We start from the raw sequence: 21,558 nt of genomic DNA, 5'->3' as shown, positions 1-21,558 counted from the left end.
TGGAAAGTCTAATGTTTTTTCTCCCTGTATGACACACCCTTGTTTACTTGCCTACAGCTGAGGAAGTTTATCCAGAATTCAACAAATCCTGCATAAGTCTGCAGCTCACATGTGGGTGGATCACTTTAAACAGAACAACCAAACACATAAGAGTCCTGCATTTGCACATAAAAGCACACCAAAGAGGCAAGCACTCACTCGCTTTTAACCAAATGAAAAATATAGCCATGCATAAATGCACATCCTAGATTGATGAGTAGTATACAGGCAGTATACAACAAGGCTTTGCAGAAAATATATTTAACCAAGACATGTTTTCTGGAGGTGAATTAACAAATGCTTCCAGAGATGTCAGGAAGGTTGACTACTACATTTAAAAATATTTTCCCAGCATGCCTATATTTAACATATTTAAAAGTTATTTGCGTATTTTTAATCAATTTGACATGTGCATTGAGCAATCATGATTGTATTTTCCGATCCTGGCCTCAAGAATAATGTAACATCTGTGTTTGACCAAAAAAAAAAAGGCGATGACATTTCTGCAAAAGAAATGTCCTTTCTCAATAAAAAAACAGTTTATCTCTGAATTTTTGCCTGGTTGTACCGTAAATGGATACAAATGGATTCAGTGTTTAGTTTGATGAGAAAAACATTTTAAGGGACTTAAAATGGGTGAAGTTTACCTACTGTGAGCAATGAAAAGGCAATATTTTCTCATGGACATCCTGGTTAAATACAGGTTAAATAAATAAAAAGTGATGTTTGGGAGTGTCCCTTAGCAGACATATTTCAGTTCAAGGTACTCCGATAAGAAGCAACAAAAATGTCTTTACAGTGGCCCAGACATTACCATTGATTTGGAGATAACAGAATGTTCACCTAATACTGGAATTCGGTGCTGGAATGAAACAATGTGATAATGAACAAATGCCACAGACAGTTAATAGACAAAATATTTTTAATATTGGACAAAGGGTACTAGAAATTAGCAGGTTTATCGAATGGAATAAAAATGTTCCATATTCTTTCACATTTTCATAGTCTGCCATTATAATAAAAAAATCTTAAATAATTGACACAAGAACAGGCTCAGACGTACGTGCATGAGTACGCACACACACATGTGCACATACTTATTACCCCATTTCTAACATTTCATCCTTTAATTGAGTTAAAGTGCTACAGGATACCTGCTGGTTTGCTTATATGCCAGTCTAACATCTAAAACTGGCAAATTATGTCAAAGAATTCATATAAACATGAAAACAGTGTTTTGTAAAATGCAGACACACACACATTCACACTTTATTTTTTTCTGCTGGATCCTTGAACTTGATATAATAAATAGTACATAAAATAACATCTATCATAACTGAACAGTGAATTTTTTGCCATTTTTATTAATATCAGTCTATATTAAAAATAAGGCTTTCATCTAAAAAAGTTGCAAAATGTTTGAGGCAAAGTATAGTAAAAATAAAAATAAAATCAAAACAAACCATAACAAGCACACACTGATCCTTAAGTTCTTACCAGTCATGAGCAGTCAATTAAACCATAGCATTGCCAAATCAGGAATAGAGATGATCACAGTTGAAAGATCTCATCCTCCTTGTCCTTCAGTTTCTTAGTGAGCTTGGTGATAGTGATTGGGACAGCCCCCAGCATGGCCTGCTGGTGGACCCTGTTAGAGGCGCTGAAGCTATGGGACTCCATAACTTGACTGACTGAGGCTCTGTGGATGTGGAACTGATCCACACCTGGAAAACTAAAAAGCAAAAAAGGTTAAACTTCTGACCTACAGCAGTAATGGCCAGTCATTTATTCAAAATGACATCAGTCTGACAACATGAAGGCAGCCATTTAAAGGGGGGCTTGCTAACACTCAAGCAAGAAGAAGCTGTGCTCAACTGCACAAGCAATGACCAGATAAAGACAAACAAGCAACACATGCATAAAATGAGATGAAAATGTAAGCAAGGCTAAAGAAAGAACATTCATCAAGCAACTGGTGGGCAGGCTGATGTGGACTTCCTGTGATTTATAAATATACAGTTACCAATTTTCAATCTGAATGAACAGACTAACAAGGATATCTGCTCACCCCCCTGCACAAAACAGAAACCATTTTAGAGAACCATAAAAACACACAGAATTGTGGCTTTCCATAAAATACTGCCTTGCCCTTTGGATTGTGGAGAACTTACCCCTTCTCTCCATCTGCAATTTTCCTAGCAGCAGCCTGTTTGGACTGGTTGATTGAACTATCTATCCTTTTCAGGAAGTCCATTGGTGAGATGTCGGACTGTGTGTCCACCCCACTGGCAAGACCACCATCTGTCCAATTGGCTTCCCCAACATTGTGATTCTGGTCCACTCTGTGGACATTTTCAGCTGATTGGCTGGATACTTGTTCTGCCTGCTCAACTCCATTGCAAGGGTCAGTCAACACTGGGATGGAGAGTGACTTCTTCAGGAAAATAGAGTCATTGGTGTACAGTCTATTCGCCCTTTTAATCTGCTCCATCTGTAAAACAAAAATATATATGCTTTTTGAACAGAGTAAACAGGTCACCCGCTATAGCTTGCGTTTCCTCATTCCCTGCTGTTTACACTCATCTGGCCTTTGTCTGGCCTTCGGTCTTGACTATATGGCAAATCCACCTTGCTCTTCTTTCTGTTGACAATCTTTCCGTTTTTTCTCCCTGATGCTGTGAACTATTTTTTGGCAAACGTAAAAATGACTTGCCTCTTTCTCAATCAGCTTAATTTGGGCAACCATGACCTGTGCAGAAATAATTAACCATAATGAATCTGTATTATCGCTGTATTTATATGCGCTGTAGCCGACCTGAAACATGCAGTTGTATGGACAGGTTGCATGGACAGGTCGTCCCACCCTCTCCTTCTGTTGAATCATAGAGCATACGAGTGCAGAGTACGCTAAGGCTAAGTTAGGTAACATTAGGCGTGTCGCTGAATAGCATGGATAATTATAGTTATTATAGTACTAAGTAAACAAAAACTAAACGTTTAACATTTTACTCACCGATACGCCATACTTTAACGCGAGTCCTTGCAGTGTGTCCCATGATTGCACTTGGTGTTCTATCAACCCCTGTCGCACTGGTGACAGAGGAGAGCGTACCAGACTACCGTAAGACCTGGTTCGATTCCCACGAAGAAGCCCCGTAACGTTACCACCAGCAGGAAAAGGGGTCTGTTCAGAAGACATGGAGGCTGTGGTCGTGCAGCCACCGTTACGCAGTAAAATGTATTTACTAGCTAGCTACCTAACTTTGGCTAGCTCCGAGCTGATCATTGCTACTTCTGTTGTTCTGGCTCAAGTTATGTGAAAAGGCATGTAACATTGGCAAGTAAACCAGTTTAATACCACTGACGTTTCCAGGGTAAATTAGCGGAGTTATGACCGACTACTGCTAGCTAACTAGCTAACTAACGCCCACTGCGAGCTAGCAATCTATTATTGCAGGAGTAGCTTCGATATCTAGCTAGGAAGCTATACGCTAAACACACAAGCTAGCAATTTCATTGGCTAGTGTTATCTATCGAGTTGACACGTCAAGTAATGCCTTTTGTATTTAAATTTAGCTAGCATCACAGGGAACTCGGATAGCTCACTCTAGCTAACGCCTGTTAGCTTTAACGCTAACTGCACGTCCACAGCCGAGTTAGGTAGCTAATGTACAATACTATATACATTAGCTAGCCAGCCCTAGCAAAAATTTTCAGCCATTTTCACATTTAAAACGCGAGCATACAAGTGATGTGGTTCGGCACCAATCTCAAATTGTCTTTCGTTTAAATCGCTTCCTATAATTTCAGAAGACAGAAGGTCAAGCATCATCCCCTTCGTGAACTAAACTAATCAGAAGAGATCCTCACTTCCTTTACTAGGGTTGCCAGGTTTCTCAGTGAGCACTTTATTAGGTATTTATTAAGACTTTGTTTTTAGACTTATTGGTGTTGTACTGCTGTAGCCTATCCACTTAGAGGTTTTGACACATGAGTTCAGAGATGCTCTTCTGCATAGGACTGCTGTATGGTTATTTGCATGACTGTCAACTTCTCAACTGCACGAACAATGACCAGATAAAGACAAATTAGTAGAAAATACATTAAATGCAAGGCTAATGCAATCAGACACACCGCGCTGACATTGTCTATCGTTTAAATCACGTCATAATTTCAGAAGGCAGCAGGCCAAGCAAATTGAGTTCCTTACTTCCAACCATAGACTGTATAAAAAATAGCTTCCAACCCTACTAGGGTTGCCAGATTTCTGGGTATCCAATTAAAAATGGCCAATTGGCTATAACTCTGGTACAATGCATCTCATGACCATCACATGGTCACACGGTCCCTATATCGATTCCACATAAGCGAGCTGGAATTGCGCTCAATCTTATTAGACTCTAAGTAAAGTTTGAAGTTCTTTAGTACGTTTTAGTATGTCTTGCACCCTGCAGGGCTAACGTTTTGTCAAGAGAGGAAGCTTCCTTGATTAGCATAATTGCCTTGCTTACAATCATGCAACCAGCACTATTTATTTATTTAAACGCTAAATTGAAGGCCTGAAATCTCCAGTTATGTACAATAATCCATATAGACAGTAGCAACAAACGACTACATGTACACTCCTGTACACTAGGTGGCGGTAACTGTAAACTGTTGGTTTAGAAAATTAAACAAAGAAGAAGAAAACCAAGCCCGTGGAATTGAAATTATTGCTAGCTAGCAGCTGAAGGTCTCGACATAATGTCATTTAAAAGGGAAGGAGATGACTCCAGTCAATTAAACATTCTTAAGGTAAGCAGTGTTATCACGACGCTAACGTCAATGTTAACTTCTATAAATTCCAAAAGATGGTTAACTTGTTATGTGAATTCACGACACCATGATGAGCTTTTCTACAGCAACATGGTTTAGCTTATATCCTATGTTTCTTTCTCAGAAACGACGTGTTGCAGATCTCCTGTCAAACTTCATACCTGAAGATGAAGCTGCCTTGATGAAAAATGGAAGGTAAGGTAAATGGCAACTTGACGTTGGTTATTTATTTGATTGCAAGGCTCTCACTATCCCGAAAGTTTTAGAGCGAGGCAACTAGCAAAATAATAATGAAAAATTTCTCTTAAATAGAACATGTGCGTACAATTATTTGACATTATGTACTGTCCAATGTAGATTTAAGATTAAGGTTATTTTTTTAATAGCTACCGACCTTTCTACATTCAGGTACACCTGCTTAGTGTGCTCTTACCGTCCTGTATTTGACACTGTTGACATGCTGACGGTCCACAGAAAAGGAAAGAGGCATCTTGAAGGTATGGCCATACCTTATTATGTTTGTTTTATTGTTTGTCCATCCACTGGACCAGCTGTCACTGACTTTCCTAAATAACGCACTGATTTTCAGGACTGAAGTGGTTTTATGGAAAGAAGACAACGTTACATAATGAAATTGAGAAACGTAGGCATCAGAATTATGTTCAAGCTGAAGAAGGAAAGCAGGTATGATGTTTAATTTAATTAGTTAGTTTACTTCATTCTTTTTCCACAGCCCCTCCAAAAATTCTCAAACAGAGCATCCAGAGTAATAATGTGCCTGTGGTATTTGTTGCATTTCTCATGTTGTGTTACTCATTGCTCTATAACATCCACCACAGAATCTTTCTCAGGAAGAAGGGAAAGCTGCTCCTTTACTCACACAGACCCGTAATATTACCCATCATGCCCTGCTGAAGTCCATACCCTATAGCAGCTGCCACAAGAAAATTAGGTAAGGACCAAGAACAGCTATTTTCCCCCCTTTGTTCCCAGCATCTTTTATGTGCATTCTTCCGTTGGTTCTGTGGAACAAAGTGGCCTACATCCTGCATACCAAAACAAATTTAATGTAATTCATTGTTGAGTCATCACTGATATTGTTATTACAACAAATAAATATTGTGCTTTTTCTGTTTTGATGGCAAAGGCCATATCTTGATACCATCCATTAGCAGTTATTTTCATGGGTTACAATCTGTCTTAGTCATTGGAGTTATTTGATTCTCTTCAACTTTGACCTATATCAGATTAGAGACAATCTGTTTCTAATTGTTTGTTTTTTTTTTACTCACATTTTAAGCTTGAAGTTTGAAAAAGGCTCTACTAGCTCTGGTCTGCATTGTCAAACTGTCATCCCTCCCACCAACAAATCTTCACCACTGAACCAGATATCATGTCCTGAGGTGGTGGGTGCTGTAATTAAGGAAACCAGATCAGTCCCGTCTTATTGTAGCAGTACAAAAGGTACAGTCTTATGCATTTGTTAAAATGCGCATTGATGTTCAGTGTGATGTGATTTTTTTTAAACATGAATATGTAGCTATACCCTATAGAGTGGTAAAGTCACTGGGTCTCGGAAGTGGTTTAATACGATGCAAAATCCCATGGAGAAAAACTAACAATTGTGTCTTCTCTCGAGAACCATTACATAACCTTTATCTCCAAACAACATGTTTTGCTGATCAGTTGATTGTAAGCAAATGTATATTTTAAATTGTATTATTAGATTTACAATATTGTTCATCTAGATGTTTGGAGAAGGAGGTTGTGTACAGTAATTGTTTGCTCATGAGAAGATATATATTTTTTGGGTATTTCTCAATGGGAATCCCCATTGTTTTAAACCACTTCCTATGTCCAGTCACATTTTTTGCAGTGGGCAGGACTTTGAAAGTGCATATGACTTCACTTGAATTTTTCACTGTCCAATCAGGCCATCAGACACACCCACAAGCCCTGAAAAAACAGGAAGCAGTCAAGAAAAAGTCAAGGCCCACAATTACCTTGGACCCAGAACCCATATCAGCAGAGAGACGTAGAGAGCTGGATCACTATCTCAAACTGAAAAGGTAATTCTGCGTTGAAAGCAGTTCATATTATTTCAAAATTATATTAGTATTTTAGTAAATATAGTTTTTATTCTTTTGAAAATGAAACTTTATCGATGATATTTTCATCCAACTCCTGGTCAATAGAATACAATCTGCTGAAATAATTTGAAGTAAGGGCTCAGAGGTGTTAGACAAGGTTTATGGGTCTCTTACTACATACTTGGTCATAATTTTTAATTATGCATTGAATCATTTGGGGGGACGGGGTGCACGGATGGGTAGCGCTGCCGCCTCACAGCAAGGAGGTCCTGGGTTTGAATCGCCGTCAGCCGGGGCCTCTCTGTGCGGAGTTTGCATGTTCTCCCCGTGCCTGCGTGAGTTTCCTCCGGGTACTCCGGTTTCCTCCCACAGTCCAAAGACATGCAGGTTAGGCTGATTGGAGAGTCTAAATTGCCCATAGGTATGAGTGTGTGAGTGAATGGTGTGTGTGCCCTGTGATGGACTGGCGACCTGTCCAGGGTGTATTCCTGCCTTTCAACCAATGTATGCTGGGATAGGCTCCAGCCCCCTTGTGACCCTGTTCAGGATAAGCGAGAAGCGAGAATTAAGTATAATGAATACGTTTATGTTCTGAATCCAGCGTTTCCAACAAACAATATCCTTGTTAAGATATTCAGCACTCTGAATACTGAACACAAGTGGTTTTGCTTCCTAGAACCCCTCACTTAACATTTGTACATATAAAATCTATTTTATGTGATTTAAATGAATAATTATTATGAAGAATGACAATTTTAAGTGGGGGAAATCCTGGTAAGGCCCTGCCCTGATTCTAGTGTATCTTCTGTGACAAACTCTTGAGGTCAGGCCCATAGATTGCAGGCCTGGATTAGGGTATCAGCGTGACTGATGTCAGAGGACATCAGCATTCTTAGACGCAATATAATAATATAATAATTCCCCATCCAGTTCTTCTCTCTAAGGCCATAATCTAAACACCACATATCTTACAGGGTCAGCAGCTTGTGTATAGCAGAATCTTGTGTTTGACAATGGAAGCCTGCAATTCTGCTCACCCCGCTCTTGAGTGTTGCTGAGATGTGGATCTCATGATTTTCCTTTACTGTGTGTGTGTTCCTCTCAGCTCTGGATGGCTGCAGGACAGAAGCGGCGGTTGGGTAAAGGATGAGAACGTGGAATTTGACTCTGATGAGGACCAGCCCTCTCCCCTCCCCCCTCTTCCCCACAACACTGAGTCAACAGACGTCCCAGAGCAGGATCAGCGCTCTCCCATGACCCCTCATCCCAAAAGCACAGAGCCTGCCTTTTCCCAACCTGGCAGCCTCCCAGAGGACAGGTGCAAGCGCTGAAGAGAATCCATCACCAGATCTCCGTTTGCTGTTGCCACCTGGAGGAAGGACCACGAGGATGCTATTTTCAGCACCCTGTGTTGTTCTTACGCCCCGAGTTAGTTTGCTTTAAATACCTTCCATTAGAACTAAGCCCAGGCCAGCTTATTCTAAATCAACAGCAGATATTCTACTATTAGTGCTAATCTTGACGAGAGCTGCCACTGGTTATTCACGGTATGGTCATTCATACTCCCACAACTGTCCCCTTTGAACAAATCTAATTTCCCCAAGGTTTAAAGGGAGTGAGAGGGCTATATTTAGAGTGGCTAGTTGAGTCCTAGAAATTGGATCTATGTTTAGCCTAGATTGCAGCATGGTGGCATGGATTCTGAGTTGCTGCGAAGAGTTTGTCTGGGAGGATAGTGCCAGTGTTTTCTGTTCAAAGTTCATTTTGTATTATGAAGTGCCTATAGAAACTATTTCTGAAACGGTACATGTATTGATATGTGGAGATGTTTAATGTTCATTGGTTGAATTTGATTTGATGACCGCAGGATGATGGATTATAAAATTCTTCACATGATCCTCAGGGCTCAGAATTGCAAATATCGAAGTGATTACTTGAAGGATGTTTTATGTACTTATTTATGCAAATGGTTGTTTATTTATCTTCAGCAGGTTTCTGTCTTGTTTTTTGTATATGCATAATAGTCATGCTTAAATGAGGGACTGCTTTTATATATATATATATATATATATATATATATACATGGACCAAATTTGCAGAGGTGTATCTAAGATATCAGGATACAGCACTTAATGGGAATGTGGGCAATTATTATTCCAAACACTTTCGCTACCAATCATTTGTGCCATCAGTAATAACCATTAAAATAATGTCCATAAGCATTGCTTATGATTTCTGGGTGAAGATTTAATCTTTCGCTATACAGTATGACCTGGGAAACTGATCAATGACAGATCAAAGATGTGTACAGAGTTACCCGGTCTCTGCAGTTTCAGTCTTCCCAACATATTTATTACAGCATAATAAAACCTGTATCATCTGTTGTGAATTATGCTTTTGGTTGAAAACAATGTGGGGGCCACTGTGCTAGCATTGTGTTTGAAGCTGGAAGTCCTGCAGTGTCCTTCAAATTGGAATCACCCATCAGTTTAGCTATAACTGCCTGTGTGGGAAACAAAACCCTTTCTTGTGGCCAGTATGCAAAGGAATTCTGAGTGGGTGAGATGTCATTGAACATACTGTGCATGTAATTCTATTTTTGTCTATTTATCCAATTGTTGATGAAAGCCAGAAGGGAAAAATATGGTGTGTGCCAACACCAGCTGTAGGTCTGGTTCAGCTGAATGTCATGATGGTGTCTGCAGGAGCAGCTCCCCTGGCGCATTCTGAGGTTGATCATTAGAGGAAATCCACACCATGCTACGCAGAACAGCGCACTGCTTACAGCTGGTAGGCCCGACTTTCCACTGTAGCTCCAACTCAGTTTTACTTACTGAGTTGAGCTTCAGTTTGATCCAAAATGCATAGATGGCACACAGTAAGATTTATTTGATAAGGTGAAAGTCCCGAAAGGTTAGCAGCTGTTCTGGAGAGATCTGTAAATCTCCAATTTAGCTTTTCTGGATGCGGCCTCCTCCACCCGCCTTATAAAAGCCAGAGTATTTTGAGCACTTGTAACCCAACCCCCACTGAGTTGGTTTCTTCCGCTGTTTACCCTCCAAGCTGTTGGTATAAATAGGCCAGGTGAAGAAGGGGTCTGACATACCCTTCGTCGTCATTGTATATTTGTGCAGAAAGTGTTTAAGTCACCTAGAGGCACAGATCTATATACAGTTAGCGGTGTAGCATGTGCCCCATTTTGGCTGCGTTTATTTTTCATCTGTCACCCAGTGTGTCCTGTACTGCACTCTATGACCAGACCAATGTAACCTCAAAATATTCCACATTTTCTTTAGTATAAGAAATGGCAATTATTGAATATGATCCAAACAGTTTGCATTTCACAATTCTGAGTTGATTAAACAAGACTGCATAAACCATGAAGAATTGAAGCATTTTATTAAAATTATTTACAGAAAAATGATTGATTGACTGAAATGTATGATTAGTACAGATTTGAAATTTAGTGCAAATGTAGGGATATTTTGGTGAAATTTGGTTTTCCATTCTCCTTTTTGTTAGTCTCGCATACTACATAATATCAAGATTTTCCACCCTTCAATCAATAACTCCTAGTACAGATCCCTTCATTCCAGATTCAAACAAAAACCATGACCGATAGAATCAGTATATTGTTGAATGGAAATCTTTGGCCTGGAAAGGATAACACTGGACCATGTGAGGATAGAAAAACATTATATTAATTGGCACAAAGGGTAACTGGGTTCATCGTAGTCCTCTGGCAGAGCTGGTGTTGATTGAGGTTTCAGGCATGGAGGCATAATGTGTTGGATCTCCAGAGAGCACGGGCTTGGCAGCTCTAAGATCATATGGGCTTCTTTCATCTTACTCTCTGTTGGCGAACTGGAAGAAACAATTCTAGACTAAATGGATACATCAGGCATGCACAATAGCTTGTCCTTTTGTCTTTCTATCAATCACAGATTATAAATATAACTACAATTCACTGGTCAATAAAATCCACCAAATACTAATTAGATGAGTCATTTAATACAATGCATGTGTCTTTAAGATAAATATTTGGAAGCCCTGATGAATCCACTATTTAAGTCTCTGAAAAACTACTCTTGTCTCTTTTCCATTTAGGCAATGAATGACATTGAATTCACTCAGAAGTGATTGGATTGTGCTGTAATTAGCAGAAAACAGGACAGGCGGTGCCCAGACAGATGGGCACGGACATACGGATGTCGGTGTTTCTGGTGATGGCCATGGTTGCCCTGGCGCGGGGGCCCTGCTGGCTGAAGTGGTACCCAATTCTCACGATGGCCGGGTTGTTCTCCAGCATGCTAGCGATCTCCATTTCCACAGAGTCTCCTAACTGCTGTCTCTGCAGGCAGATGAAGGACAGAACCGTGATAAAACCAGACCTTCTGTGAGACAGGGATATAATTTTTTTAAAAATAAATACATATTAAATAAAGCTAAAAAGTGTCTCTCAAAAGTCGGGCATTTTTATATTGTGATACATGGGTAAAGGAAGACATGTCTGAATTCTCTGAATACAAGCCCTCAAAATTCCTTTCCAAAATTTGTACATACAAATGGTAGCAAAATATTGTTTGGAAATATGTGACGTTTCAGGCAAGAGATTGCAAATCTCTTGTCAAACAGGCCAACAGTCTGGGTAGGGAAGTTGAATTAGGTAGGTGAAAGCTTGTATTCTCACTCTCCAAAGCCAGTCAACAGATTTAAAACATGAAGATAGCCATGAACAGCTTGTATGAACGGGGAGATGATGTAATACTTGTAGTTAGACATTTTCTGTAGTCTTAGGAATAGTAACTTCATGTATGTTGATATTTTATTGACCCACCCGCCACCGCATCTCTGACCTGATTGCCGATCTTGATTTCAGTCAGCGTTGTGTTAGCAGCCAGGGCCCTGACAATAGCCTTCATCCCATTCCCAGTGATGAAGTTAGACTCAATGTTAAGAATCTGCAGACTCTTGTTGGCCTGCAACATTTCAGCCACAACCTGTGAAACAGGGGAAGCATTAAGCACACAAACAACTACAGGAAATGAGAAACCACTGTCACAACACCAGCAGGCAAGCACCTGCACCACAAATGGCTTGGATCCAGGAGTGAAGTAATTTGCTGAACAGAAATGAATATGTGCTGACTTTAGAACATTGAGTAAAGAGAAGAGAACTCACAAAAGCCACAGGGTCACTGCAGCGAGTCGCCGCTATACTCAATGTCCTCACATTGGAGTTAGTCTTCATGGCCTGGAGGATTTCTTTCAGTGTTTGGACAGGAAGGTCCTGCAGACATTGAAATTGCTTCATTTGCTAATTTAACCAGGATACATATTATCATTGTGGTAAATTCAGTGGTAAATCAGTCACCTGGTTGATTTAAATTGTGAAGATTGATTTCATTTTTGTTTGTAGTTTGTAGTCTTTGACATGTCTTACCTTGATGTTGTTGAGGTTGACTTGGGTGAGACTGTTGTCATTTGTCTGGATCTTTTGAAGCGTGTCCTCAACATTTGTGGGGTTGGGGGGCTCATCTGGGTAGATTTTGTATTGGTCTGGCTTCACCACACCTAAATGTACATACAACTGTAGTCTCCATATGCTTACTGCCTTCTGGCATCAGGAAACAACCACCTTTTTATCTGGATCAATGGTGGGCAATTCTAGATTAATGAATCATAACAAACTTCACACCAAGAGCTTTATCATCTTCATCATCACTTTCATCTGCGTAGAGTTCATACTTTACCTTACAGTCCTGAATGTAAAGATTGTACTCACTGTTGATGCCCTCTGTGTTGGCAATGATGCCAGTGCAGCCCAAAGCATCATAATACTGCTTGTTGCTCATCAGTGTGTACATTCCCAAGATAGCTGCAGACACCATGGAACATAATGATGAACCATGAACAAATGATGTTGGTTGTGTACATTACATTAGTAAGGGGATTAGGGAAGAAACACTTTACCTTACTTTCATCACTGAATGAAAATAATAATATGCACATTATCAAGCCTGGGATCATATGATTAACAAACTGCGCTACAAACTATTGCAGTGAAGTACCAACTATTAGCAACAGGGGGCAACATTGTCCATGACACTTTCCTTCAACCCAATATAATTGTATCACACCAGCTGCTTTGAGAGCAGCTGAACAGCCACAGGCAAGGGAAGCCTTTTGGGGAGAGAGGGAGAGAGATTGGAGGGAAATTAAAGAGAGAGAAAGAGAGTGGGGGGGAGGAAAAGAGATAGAGAGAAAAGCTTCCAAGCTGGCCAATCGGCATCAAACCAGCCTACCACACCTAGCTTTAGGAACATTCTTATAGTACATGTAATTCATAGTACAGTACATGTAATAAAATCATATACAATCATGTACGTCCATGCTTACGCTTCATTTTTTTCGCAAAAACATGCAAAGAATACAGTAGAATCAAACAAAAAAACACCAAAAACTGAGTTCTCCATCTGGGACCCAATCCAATGCTATTATTACATTAATATAACAACAAGCTTTAAAGTCTTTTAAGTGTGTGAGATACAGAGACACATACCTATTGCAATGAAATCCCCATAACTCCTATGATGTAGCCCAATTCTATGGTATTGTTATACTGTATGTTATGCTGCCATTCTCTACTGAAGAATAAATAGTATGGGGCCACCTATGATGTGTCTGGCTAAAGTAAGAGGTCCAGAATAAAATACCAGAATAGAATCTATTCCGGACAGACAATCCTAAATGTCCCATTGCTGACAGCAATGTCTGATGGGAGACGTGAAATTGGTAGCGTTATAAATGAGATGTTCACCTGAACTGCAGAACTCGTAGTGCTGTTGTACATTAGAGAAGGACCAGGAAATAAACTCTACCCCCTTCTCTCTGTCTGTCTCTCTCACCTCTGTCATTTTAACCCTATGGCCCAGTGCCAGGTCTTTTTGTGTTACTGGGCACTAGGATTAGGGAACCCCTTGCTTGTGTGTCAGAGCTTGTAAATGCTAGACTGCACAGAACAGTATCACCATTAAAGGCATTCACTGTACTAAACTGCCAGTCTGTCCCTAAATGCCTGTGAGTTTATAATATTCATATAATTCATATAATATATTCATATATTCATAAAATAAGTCAACTCTGATAGAGTGCTTTAGACCACTGGACTTTAATCTTCATAGATTATGATGATTCTCTGATAACTGCGCAAGATAATAGTTTTCTTCATGCTGTAAGCAGTCTTCACAAATACGTGTCCAGCCCTGGAGAGGAATGATACTGAAGCTCTTACCTGCAATGTCACACATTTCAGCATCAGTGGCATTCTTTAGAGCTTCCTCTAGCTCTGGTTCCAGGTTAATCTGCTCATTGATGGGGATTTGACCATAGCCAGGCTTGGGTAAGAATACCTTGCCTTGAGAGATGACAAAGAAGGGAAGACTAACTGAGAGGCTGGGTTAGCAATTTAAACTGGAACTACAAGGGTCTGCCTGCAGCCTACTGGCAAAGGCACATGACTGGGTTTGTGGTTCAAGTCCTGGTGTAGCCACGATAAGCTCCACACAGCTGTTGAGCCCTTGAACAAGGTCCTTAACCCAATCTGAGGGGGATCGTCCCCTTCTCTGTCTAATCAAAAATAAAAGCTTCAGCTGAATAATACATTATTTTGTACAACGCTTCTGATATTCATGACAGTAAGGGCTTCTCTGTGTTCTTACATGAGCAATGTCTCTGTGAAAGAGAGACTACTATATATGGTCATCTACAGTTATATTAATATGAAAAAATAAGGTTGCTTCTGCAGATTATTTACAGCAACTTTTTTTTTTTTAAAGTTAATTGGCCTAGCCTGACTAAAGACACAAATTTCCCATTTATGGTCTTGCCTCCAACCATGCATGAATGTTATATTATGCTATTTATATCCTTATTGATTTGGCTGAAAAAGGATCTGGAGCCAAGTCAAACATTGTGGAATAAAGGAATCTATGTAATACAATACCTCCCATAGAGGCATGGCAACAAAATGTAAATCATCCAGTACTCTTTCCAGGCAATACACCCAATAGTGATCACACCATCCAAGATCACTGTAATGGTACCTTGAATCAGTCACAACACTGATGAAACTCAAAGTTCACTGTCTTCCTCTCTCAGTGCACTCATACCTTTCATTCCATGTACTACTTTTCTGCAATTTCTTTGCATGAAACTGCAGTGCAGATGATGGGAAGCACTATGTGTCAATGAAAGTGACAATGTACCAATAGTGAGGAGAAATTAAAAAGATAAGATTCATTAAGAACACTGTGTACCAGGCCTATATGGTGTAACTTGGAGAAAGCTGAAAACATCATTATTGAGCCCAAAATAAATAGATATTAATAGATATTATGGGATACAAAATCATGTTGCTCCTATCTTCCCAAGACAGTCCAATATATAGAGACCTGGACTACTTCTACTCTTGCAGACTCCCCTAGAAGGGAAATGCCAGAGCTGTTTTCCTGCCAGGCTATGCTTAATTTCAGAATGATGCACTGCTCAGAAATAGGGGGTCTGTTAATTCCATCCCACTATTATCATGGCAAGGCTAATGCAACAAAAAGGAATAAAGAGGGAAGCATACTAAACCTCTGTAACCTTTTATATTACCACATTTATACATTTTAGGCTTACGCTGTGTCAGAACTGAATACTGAATCCTGAATGCATATAAATCATATAATGGAAATGCACTCAAGTGATGCACTTAAGCTTTTATACAAGAGTATAATGCAGATTACAGGGGTCATGGGACAAAATATCTGGTTTGTGTTCTCTGAAGGTTCCACTCTTCTGTACTGTGGCTGTTGTCTGCAGTCATACCTTTCTTCTCTCTGGTGAAGGGAAGCAGGTCATTCCGGTCCTGGTATTCCAGAGCCTGCTTCCTTAGGTGCTTCACCAGGGCTTCCCGATCAAAGGGCCCTGTTGGGCTCTTCTTTGTCTGGTCGCGCTGACGGAACCCAGCTGGCAGAATGGCATTCTGGAAAATAAACTGCACTGGTTCAAGAAAAGCTGCATTTTGAGGGACTGAGAAGTATCCCTCCTTACCAAGCTATTTAAATGGAAAACAATATAAATACTGTCGTCACTAAGAACTACGTAATCCTGAACTATTTTATTTATTACTGTATGTAAGCTACTGTAAAGCCCAGCGGGTTTAGAAGTGATATATATGGTTGAACATATAACAGTGCTTTCATCAAACAATAATTTTGTTTCAGAAGCAAACATATTGTATATATTCGCATTACATTGTGTTTGCTTTTCTCTCATTCTCTCATAAATCAAGGTACAGTATGTTGTTAAACTGTAGTGTTAAGTTGATCATGGGATATGACCTTGTTTGCACCTTGGCTGGAAGGACCCAATGTTTCCTACCTCTGGATCCAGCTCCTGCAGCTCTTCCTCCAGGCGATCCAGCTCCTCAGGGCTCATGCCCTTGAGGATGGCATCCTCATCAATGTCCCGGGGGTCCTCCTTCTTGGACATTTAGGCTAACTCGCAGGACTCCTATGGTACACCCAACCCCCTGGGCGGGGGGCGAGGGACACTGAGCACACAGGAACCAAGATACTGGGATATGAAGTGGCTTTCTGAACATACCCCTGTCCATATCTTACACAAAATCACAACACAAACTCACACTGAGCACAGGGCAGCCGATAATATGGAACCCTGCAATACACAGGGTACAATACACATTGTGTACATTGGAAACTGAAACACTAAGTGGGGGAAAAAAGAGAGAGTGGGGGGGGGTGAAGAGAAAGACAGAGACAGACTTTGCTATTCTTAGCCACATAATGGCATGATGGGGTTTAGAGTTTCAAAAAAGAGAAAAGAGAGCAGCATACATGCTGTGCCTATCATGGACAAGTCACCCTAAGAAAGCATTCATTCATATAGCCAGGAGATCTGAGTGATTTCAACATGCTCGTTTGTTTCCCGGTGATCTTTGGGAAGATCAGCAGTTTCCAAAAGGACATCGGGAAACAAACAAGCATGTTGACGTCCTTCACTGAACTGAAATATGGGAACTTTCTGTCAGTGCTGTACCAAACATCTGCAAGCCACTGAGATCAAGTTACAGAAGTATAATTCATCCTGAGCGTGTCCTCTGCGTGAACGTTAACTTTCCCTGCATTGTTTGCAACAGTCACCCAATCTGCCTGAACATTTAAAACTACAAAAATCTCAGTGATGAGGATAGCTCCAACAAAGCAAAGCATAAATGATTATAAACAGCAAATTTAAATCTCCAGTTTCTGCCGCAGTTAGAGATGGATATCTTATCTTAAAATGTCAGCAAGAAATAGGTTAGCCCTAGATAGCAACTAGACCTGAAATGCAAGATGCCATAATACATGAACTATATAGGAGTATGTCCTAGGGAGGATTCTGTTGTGATGCCTTTAAATATGGTAAATAATTTCCAAATATCACTGGCTGTAAAACAAGCAGTAGTGTGGTTCGAAGGGATTTAGACTTGTCACCATGTAGTTGTAGGTTTTATTCCAGGGTAAGGTACTGCTGTAACCTTTTGCGTAAGTAAATATCCAGAGTATCCAGAGTAATGACCCAGGGCACCTCTTTTGAGCCCCACCCTAAATAGTTTTAATCTGTGAAAGTGGAGCAGAGGGCTGAAGTAGAATGATTCACAGGGTGGTCTCAGGCAGTGGGCAGGGAGCACACACACACACACACACACACACACAGTGGTGCCTGATCTGCAGAGTACAGCAAAGCCAGGGACACAAACAAGCTCAACAGCAGCTCTCAAGCCTATGCAATTCTCTGCTTTCTACTTGTTTGTATCGAGCAATAGGACCTGCTAAATTGCAAATGTAAATGTTCAAATTACAATTTTACTTGGTCACATTAATAGTTTATTACTGATTTCATAGTGATACAAAAATAGTGGAGGGTATTCAATGATTCTCATTCATATGTCAAATTCTTTGAATTCCCTTAAAGTGCAGAATTTTGCCTATTTGTAATTTTCCGGATTGTTAAGTCCTGGGCAGATACATTCTGCCCTACTTGTGTCAAATATTGACCATATTCAGCCAGTGCTAGAGCAAATGTGCTGCAGGTGAATAGCACCTGCTATTTATAATACATTTTGACACATGTTCTGGTGCATATTTTTTGCCAAGATGTATTACAATTGTATACAGTAAGTAACACTCTTCTCTTAGCATAGATCCCATGGATCAAAATAAATCTACAAATGAAATGGTAGGTGTTCTAATAAAACACAATGCTAGTGTTTATGGTGTTGTGTGCAGACAAACTGGTGCACTAACATTGAAGGCATAACTTGGCAACAGATCAGGATTCTGTGGACCAATAGTCGCCGTTAGATTAGCTTCAGGTTGTCTAAAATCCCAGCTCAGGTGTCAGTTACTCTGAAGGTGGATGGTCATCAAGACTGACATTTAGTATGTTCTCAGAGTACAATGTATTCCAAGTAACTGATTTGGTCTCTGGTATCACAAATGTGGGAACAGCTGACACATTTGAAAATTAATACACAATATAAAGTGTAGTGCCACAGCATTGAGTGTTTGTCACGTCTCTGATTGATTGGGGAGAAGTTTTCACACCTTCCATGGGTCAGCCCTTTCCGGTCTGACCACATCAGCACAAAACTCCTAATCAGTTGGGCCATACAGATTATAACAGTCACTTCCAATTTACTGGTCTGAATTAAAGTACTTATTCATTTAATTTAAAAAGAAAGCGGACAATCTTCCCGCGTTTCATATTTTTCCCATTATATTCCGACAGGGGAAAAGCAGGGAAGGTTAAAGATAGAGATGAGATCATGGGAGAGAAAGTGGCATGGCAGGAAATGAAAGCCCATTGAGGGATTCATATATGGGTCGAGAGTTGGCCACCCTACAGACAGTGTCTCCCCTCCCCTCAATGTCATTTTTAAATGCATTCCATATGTGTGAAGTAAAATTTCTTGCAATGTACACAGAAAATATGTTTTATAACACCTGTAAAAACATTAAAATATTAAAAGGTAATGACTGATCTTTACCTTTTGAAGTTACTGTATATCGTTGAGTCAAAGTGATCAAATAACACAAGGCATGCTGAAAAATATTAAAAGCCACGCAAGCAACACATTATTACAACCATTGAATGTTTCATTCAAACAACATAGTTAATGCATTGTTATTCATTCCAAGTCCACTGGGACAAAAAAAAACTAAAAACATATTCAGAGTACACTAGACTAGTTTGGTCAAAAAAGAGTTCAGTACAAAATCCAAATGTGCCCTGTTATATACTGTATATGCTGAATGAATATCTGACAAATATGGAACTGCAAAAACGAGCACAAATGACAGCAATATCCAAATTAAGAAGCTCTCATCAGAAACTGTCAACACAGTCGCAGGAGAATGGACCCATGAGGATATCATATTGGCTTCTGAAATGACAGCTCAAATACAAACCCCAAAGGGAGAGAAGGACCTCTAATCTTCTTCCTACTCTACTCAGTAACACACCAGCAGTGACACTGAAATCCCAGCCCTTCAGTCCCCAAGACCAATTTCACTTCATAGTAGAGAGAAGCTTCATCCCACCTACCTTTAGCCAGTATGAGTGCTGTAGTCCTTCACAAGGTAATGCCGGTGACTGGAACTGGAGAATTGTCTTTATTTATTTTTCTTAGTCCCTTGTCCCTCCCCCCGCCCGTCACTGGCTTTCTTAACTATGCTGAGACAAGGAGATGCTGGGCACTTTGTGAGGCCAGCATTTTATTACTTTGGCTCTGAAATAGTCTTTGGCTATCAGAGAGAGAGAGAGAGAAACAGAGATTGTGTGTGAGAGAGAGGGAGAGAGGGAGGGATTGCTGTTGCATATGATTGTCAGTTGCTTAATTAAATTAGGACAGATGAGAAGAATGAGGTGGAAAACAGTGACATCTATTGAGTACTATAATTTGGTGACTGTGAAAGCCAATGTGAGAAGGAACGTGAGACAACTGAGAAATGGTTGGACTTCAGAACGCTTTTCACTCAGAGATGGAAGCAAATTATGGAGTAATGATGAATCCATCTGTCTGAGTCCAGTCTTTACCTTAGATTTCCTTCATCTCTTTTAAGACACAAATAATAATTCCCAGCTCTTAGTAGCTAAATCATTCCTACCTCTAAGAAGAAAACTAAATAAGTATTTAATTACATGCTAAAACTGAAAATCGGGTTGTGGGTATTTTGATATCATCCCTCGATCAATGCAATTTTAAGTTATAACTGGAATAATGATCCAGAAATAGACGTGGCAGATTCAATTTGTTTGATACTGAGAATTGTGCCCAAGCCATCAATTTATAATTTCACACAAAAATGTTTTCTTTTTTCGAACACTGTCAGTGCAAGTGTTAATCAGATCAGTGATGCAAGACGTACTGCGTTTTCTAAAGTAGCCAAAAATGATTGACTTGTCATATTCACCATACCTAGAACCTTTGTTTCTTCATTTTAGTCAGTGCAGTACTTCACATTGAATCCAATGCATAACCATTTCAAGTTTATCACTGGTATCTCTCCTTCTCTGCTTCTTAGGTTATACCAAACAACAAAGCCAGAACAGAACAGAAGTAAATGATTTGGTTGTATTATTTGGTAATTTGTTTGTAGTGACAAACACAGATCAGGCAGGTTGATAAGTGAACATGTTCTATTCATTCAATTCAGGAGGAATTTATATAATAATTAAATAAATAGTTATTTAAACACATTACCCTTCCATTCGTAACTTAATGCTGCCTTAGATCTTCGAGGAAATGTCCTACTTAGAAACTGAGCAAGGACGCAAGGGAGATTGGAGGCTGGAAGGTCCACCTTTCCATAAATAGAATGCTGCCCTTTAAGCAACTGATGGTAAAAAATGTTTGAAATAAGAAATAAAAGTCTGAACCATCACTGTCACACTCTGCCACAGCAATATTTCATGAGCCAGGGAGACCCAATATGTTTGTAATAACTTTGAACAGACTGTCCCTGTCATATTAGTCCAAAACATCTGCTATAGATGTTAGGCTCATGTTGCTATTTCAACCCTGCACCAGATAATTAATTGGCTAATACCCATGTGGAACAGCTGGAGCATGGAATAAATAACATGTACCTTACTTACTTAGTTCAGCTCGCACACAAGACCATATTCTTTATAACATGTTTTCATTCCCTGTATTTTTTCCCTTAGATAATAATAATAATAATAATAATAATAATAATAATAATAATAATAATAATAATAATATTAATTCAAAATGTCATGTTTGTATGTCTTTGATAATGTTATTTGTTAAATATCCCTTAGTGAAATGTTTTGTTGTAGAGTACATTATACAGCATATAGCTCCTGAAATTGCAATGTTTCTGTTGCAAGGTTCTGCCACAAGATGGAAGTACAGCCATTTATTACTCTCCACACAGTACTTCATATCCTAAAAAAAGTTTGTACAATGATTCACTGTAACTGTTATTGTGGGAGCTTTGGCATAATTTGTTTGGAATAAACTGGCCTTTTTTCTCGTATTT

At 39.7% G+C, this 21,558-nt stretch overlaps 3 protein-coding genes across 6 annotated transcripts; 1 reads left to right on the top strand and 2 right to left on the bottom strand.

The window, feature by feature from the left end:
• Window positions 1-943: 943 nt before the first annotated feature.
• On the bottom strand, window positions 944-3,871 carry lysmd1 (LysM, putative peptidoglycan-binding, domain containing 1). Its single transcript, XM_061254664.1, has 3 exons — window positions 3,053-3,871; window positions 2,211-2,530; window positions 944-1,771 (listed from the first exon to the last, which is right to left on the bottom strand). The coding sequence occupies exons 1-3, from the start codon at window positions 3,236-3,238 to the stop codon at window positions 1,591-1,593; spliced, it is 687 nt and encodes a 228-aa protein (XP_061110648.1). The 5' UTR covers window positions 3,239-3,871; the 3' UTR covers window positions 944-1,590.
• Window positions 3,872-4,387: 516 nt separating this feature from the next.
• On the top strand, window positions 4,388-11,344 carry scnm1 (sodium channel modifier 1). 2 transcript variants are annotated; one of them, XR_009710010.1, is made up of 9 exons: window positions 4,388-4,833; window positions 4,979-5,049; window positions 5,263-5,351; window positions 5,444-5,538; window positions 5,694-5,806; window positions 6,155-6,318; window positions 6,788-6,923; window positions 8,050-9,734; window positions 11,052-11,344. XR_009710010.1 is itself a non-coding variant. In XM_061260304.1 (8 exons), the coding sequence occupies exons 1-8, from the start codon at window positions 4,783-4,785 to the stop codon at window positions 8,273-8,275; spliced, it is 945 nt and encodes a 314-aa protein (XP_061116288.1). In that variant the 5' UTR covers window positions 4,388-4,782; the 3' UTR covers window positions 8,276-11,344. The 2 variants fall into 2 exon arrangements, 1 of the variants encoding a protein (XP_061116288.1); XM_061260304.1 differs by having other exon boundaries at window positions 8,050-11,344.
• LOC133140367 (tropomodulin-4-like) lies at window positions 10,327-19,717 on the bottom strand. 3 transcript variants are annotated; one of them, XM_061260275.1, is made up of 10 exons: window positions 19,598-19,717; window positions 16,370-16,541; window positions 15,815-15,971; window positions 14,238-14,360; window positions 12,729-12,821; window positions 12,387-12,517; window positions 12,126-12,233; window positions 11,801-11,944; window positions 11,151-11,295; window positions 10,327-10,808 (listed from the first exon to the last, which is right to left on the bottom strand). In XM_061260275.1, the coding sequence occupies exons 2-10, from the start codon at window positions 16,478-16,480 to the stop codon at window positions 10,786-10,788; spliced, it is 1,035 nt and encodes a 344-aa protein (XP_061116259.1). In that variant the 5' UTR covers window positions 16,481-16,541; window positions 19,598-19,717; the 3' UTR covers window positions 10,327-10,785. The 3 variants fall into 3 exon arrangements, with proteins under 3 accessions (XP_061116259.1, XP_061116267.1, XP_061116274.1); XM_061260283.1 differs by having other exon boundaries at window positions 16,370-16,520; window positions 19,598-19,701; XM_061260290.1 differs by having other exon boundaries at window positions 16,370-16,501; window positions 19,598-19,699.
• Between the last annotated feature and the right edge of the window lie 1,841 nt (window positions 19,718-21,558).

Source organism: Conger conger, chromosome 1 (genome assembly GCF_963514075.1).
Source record: "Conger conger chromosome 1, fConCon1.1, whole genome shotgun sequence".
Classification (NCBI taxonomy): domain Eukaryota; kingdom Metazoa; phylum Chordata; class Actinopteri; order Anguilliformes; family Congridae; genus Conger; species Conger conger.
Note: the sequence above shows the minus strand (reverse complement) of the source record. Positions and strands in the feature narration are given on the sequence as shown.

Coding starts and splice junctions, on each gene's coding strand:
- lysmd1 (XM_061254664.1), bottom strand. CDS start 3,238: ATGTCTTCTGAACAGACCCCTTTTCCTGCTGGTGGTAACGTTACGGGG. Junction 2,531..3,052: donor CGTTAAAGTATGGCGTATCG/GTGAGTAAAATG, acceptor TTTGTTTTACAG/ATGGAGCAGATTAAAAGGGC. Junction 1,772..2,210: donor ATTGCAGATGGAGAGAAGGG/GTAAGTTCTCCA, acceptor TTTGCTTTTTAG/TTTTCCAGGTGTGGATCAGT.
- LOC133140367 (XM_061260275.1), bottom strand. CDS start 16,480: ATGTCCAAGAAGGAGGACCCCCGGGACATTGATGAGGATGCCATCCTC. Junction 14,361..15,814: donor CTTCACCAGAGAGAAGAAAG/GTATGACTGCAG, acceptor TCATCTCTCAAG/GCAAGGTATTCTTACCCAAG. Junction 10,809..11,150: donor CACCAGAAACACCGACATCC/GTATGTCCGTGC, acceptor TGTTTCTTCCAG/TTCGCCAACAGAGAGTAAGA.
- scnm1 (XM_061260304.1), top strand. CDS start 4,783: ATGTCATTTAAAAGGGAAGGAGATGACTCCAGTCAATTAAACATTCTT. Junction 4,834..4,978: donor GTCAATTAAACATTCTTAAG/GTAAGCAGTGTT, acceptor TTTCTTTCTCAG/AAACGACGTGTTGCAGATCT. Junction 6,924..8,049: donor CACTATCTCAAACTGAAAAG/GTAATTCTGCGT, acceptor TGTTCCTCTCAG/CTCTGGATGGCTGCAGGACA.